This window comes from Olea europaea, chromosome 3 (genome assembly GCF_002742605.1).
Source record: "Olea europaea var. sylvestris chromosome 3, O_europaea_v1, whole genome shotgun sequence".
In the NCBI taxonomy this organism is placed as follows: domain Eukaryota; kingdom Viridiplantae; phylum Streptophyta; class Magnoliopsida; order Lamiales; family Oleaceae; genus Olea; species Olea europaea.
In genome coordinates this window covers 2392258-2395398 of record NC_036239.1, presented here as the reverse complement: position 1 = coordinate 2395398, position 3141 = coordinate 2392258, and the positions used below count along the sequence as shown (strand labels likewise).

General features: G+C 35.7%; 1 protein-coding gene across 1 annotated transcript; it reads right to left on the bottom strand.

Annotated features, from left to right (window-relative positions):
- Positions 1-420: 420 nt before the first annotated feature.
- On the bottom strand, positions 421-1403 carry LOC111376855 (transmembrane 9 superfamily member 1-like). Its single transcript, XM_022999861.1, has 4 exons — positions 1323-1403; positions 1093-1236; positions 689-823; positions 421-615 (listed from the first exon to the last, which is right to left on the bottom strand). Exons 1-4 carry the CDS (start codon positions 1401-1403, stop codon positions 421-423), a joined length of 555 nt encoding a protein of 184 aa, XP_022855629.1.
- Positions 1404-3141: the final 1738 nt, after the last annotated feature.

Genomic DNA, 3141 nt, shown 5'->3' with positions numbered 1-3141 from the left:
ATGAGAGGAAAAACTCAAGAATCGATAGAGAGAGAACTCAATGGTCGAAGAAGATAGAAGGACTAAAACCCCGGGAGCCAAGAAACGCGTATATATCAGAAGTCTCTAGAAAATCATCATCCAACGATAGCAATGGTGACACTTGGCATGATCCATATCATTTGCTCCATTTGTAAAAACGTGTTTTGGGAAGACGATTTATTACCAAATAAATTGAGTCAGTCAAAGTCAAAATAGGGTCATCCAATCAGCAATAGATCCACATCATTGTGCCATTTCCTCACAATGTCCATAAATGTCAACCAAAAATAAATAGAACAAAATGAATGTACTCACTAGAAGAGAGGAGGTTATGGAAGGGAAGTGCAATTTAATAAATTGCTGAGGAACTATGATAACTGTTTACAGATTTCGAGTATTTCAGAAAAAAGTCGCATTTTTCACATACTCGATATACAACATTCCAACAATAGCATATAAGACAATGAGGAGGACCAACAATACTAATTGTGCGCCAGTGCCAACTAGAGCAGAGAGTAAAACTAAACTCTGGGGAGGCCGAAATACGTCTTCATGAACAAGTTTCCAACCAAACTCATCACTGACATCTCTTTCCTAAATATGAAGAACTTAATTGACTGACAATGCATTTAAGAGAACATCAAGTATTTGATGTTAAGATCATTACCAGGGCTTCTAGATCATCATCATCACGAGCATATTTAGCATAATCATTCCTTAAAGTGCGCATCAATATCATCGACGCCAGACCGGTAAGGAATATAACCATCATGAAGGAATTGAAAATCGAGAACCAATGAATCTGCAAGATACAGAATGTAAGTCACGACCTATTACCTGATAATGAACAATTACTATAAGACAAAAAATGCCCCGTTGGAGAAAAGTGTACCCATGTAAGCAACAAAATCAAACATGCAAAAATGATATTGGCAAAGGGATTGAGGTTCTTATGAAATTACAAAGATATAGAAACCAACTAAAGCACACTTACATGATTTTATCTTAAGCTCTGGAACCTCACATTGAAAACTATTTTCCTATAATGATATCAAATAAGAATGTCAATACCCGATGCTCAAAAAATGGGTGGTCCAGGTAAACATCAAAACGACGTGCAAAAGAGACATTTGTAGGGATCCATTTCACGAAATATGTCATGTCCAATGTTGTTCCCACTCCCAATAGTTTTGGGCTGTCTTGGGTGAGGTTGACCTGAATGATCTACAAGATAAAGAAGTTAGCAACAAGAAAACTAAACTGATCCTAGAAATACAAGACAACATTGAACAGCCACAGACTTGATCTTTGTTGTATTTCACAGTAATGCTCTTATGCATGTAAAGCACATGCTTGTTGTCACTATTCCAGTCGAGATGCATCTCACCCTATGATGCTCGGACTCGGGTGCGGGTGTCGAATACGGGTACATATCTAGGAGTCAGATTCTTCTCATTTTAAAAATTAAGATATGGGGACACATTTAAAAAGGATCCGAATTCTGGACACCGGTACGGGGATACGTCTTATAAATTTTTCCTTAAAAAAATGATTCAATTAAGGCAAACAACCACAATATTAAAGCAAAATAGCAAAATTACCACAATACCAATGTTGCATTTAATAAAATCCAAATTCGATCAAAACACAATTGAAAATAAAGTTAAACATCCAAAATGTCATAACATAAAAGTAAAAAGTTTTCCACTTGAAATAAAACTAAACAAGCATTCCCGATCAAGCTTTACTCCTCTTCTTCATCAAACGTAATTGCCTCCAATTCTGGCTCATCAAGGGATAGTTCCGCCATCTCAATGATACCTTGTCCATCTAATTCAATTTGATCTCCACCTACAAAAAATATAGATATATGATTATTAATGTGAAAAAATTAGATATCTAAAAAAAACAAAGAATATAAGTATTTGGTATACATACACAAATCCCAATATTTTGTTGGCCCATCTTTGTACTCCTCTTCTTTTCGTGACAGGAGTCGAAGATGACAACGAATAAATACCAAGTCTTCCGCCCTACTAGTCACCAGCTTGTTTCTCTTGATACTCTGGATGAGTGAATACGTGCTCCAATTTCGCTCACAATAAGAAGAGGATGCCGGTTGCGAGAGCAATTTAAATGCTAGAGATTGCAACAAAGGTACTGAAGAACCATGATTGGCCCACCAAGAGATTGGCTCTTCGTACATTCTTGCGTCAATAACATGGGGTTGATTGAAATACTCCGATCCACTAGAAAAAGAACCAAATTCAGCATATGCTTTCCTAAAATCAACCGAATTTTCAAACAACCTTTCGAAGCATTTGCTTCTATTCATTGAAACTTCTTGATCTTCATATGGTGCAATTCTTGGAACATCGTTACTACCATCTTGAAGCTAAGATTCATTATAATACTTAGGAACCAAAGAGTGTGCCATACAATGCAAAGGAGTGTTACTCTTATTCCATCTACTCTCCAAAACTTGGTGAATAGCATCAAAAAAATCTGAATGCCCAGAAATTAAATCTATTCCTTCGTGCTCAAATACTATCTTTTTCACATTTTCAATCATTGTATCCTACATATCATATATTAAACGTAGAACTGGAGAATCAGTATCAGCGACTCGTAACATATTATAAATAGGCTCGGTGAAAGATAAAAAATAATCCAAATTATCCCACCAAACATCATTTACTACACACGTTTTCACTTCTTGTGATTTGCCTTCATTACTTCCATCCCTATAAATTCTCCAATCTGAATCCATCACCATTTTTTCAAGGGATGGCCTAACTTCTCTTAACCGTTTACTCATTACAATAGCAGATGCAAATCTTGTATCAGCCACCCTCAACAAACACAACTTAGAATATTTATTATATATAGCTAATGCCATTTCATGATTAACAATAAAATTACGTATGTTTTCCATATCACTCACCAAATCAACAATCCACTTACAATATGCATATTGTGGTGATTTTTCAGAAGGATCACATATACTTTTCAAAGCTAAATTCAGACTATGTACCACATAAGGAGTCCAAAAGATATGAGGATACCTTTTTTCAATGCTTAACCCAGCAGCTTTATAGTTGCTTGCATTGTCTGTTATAA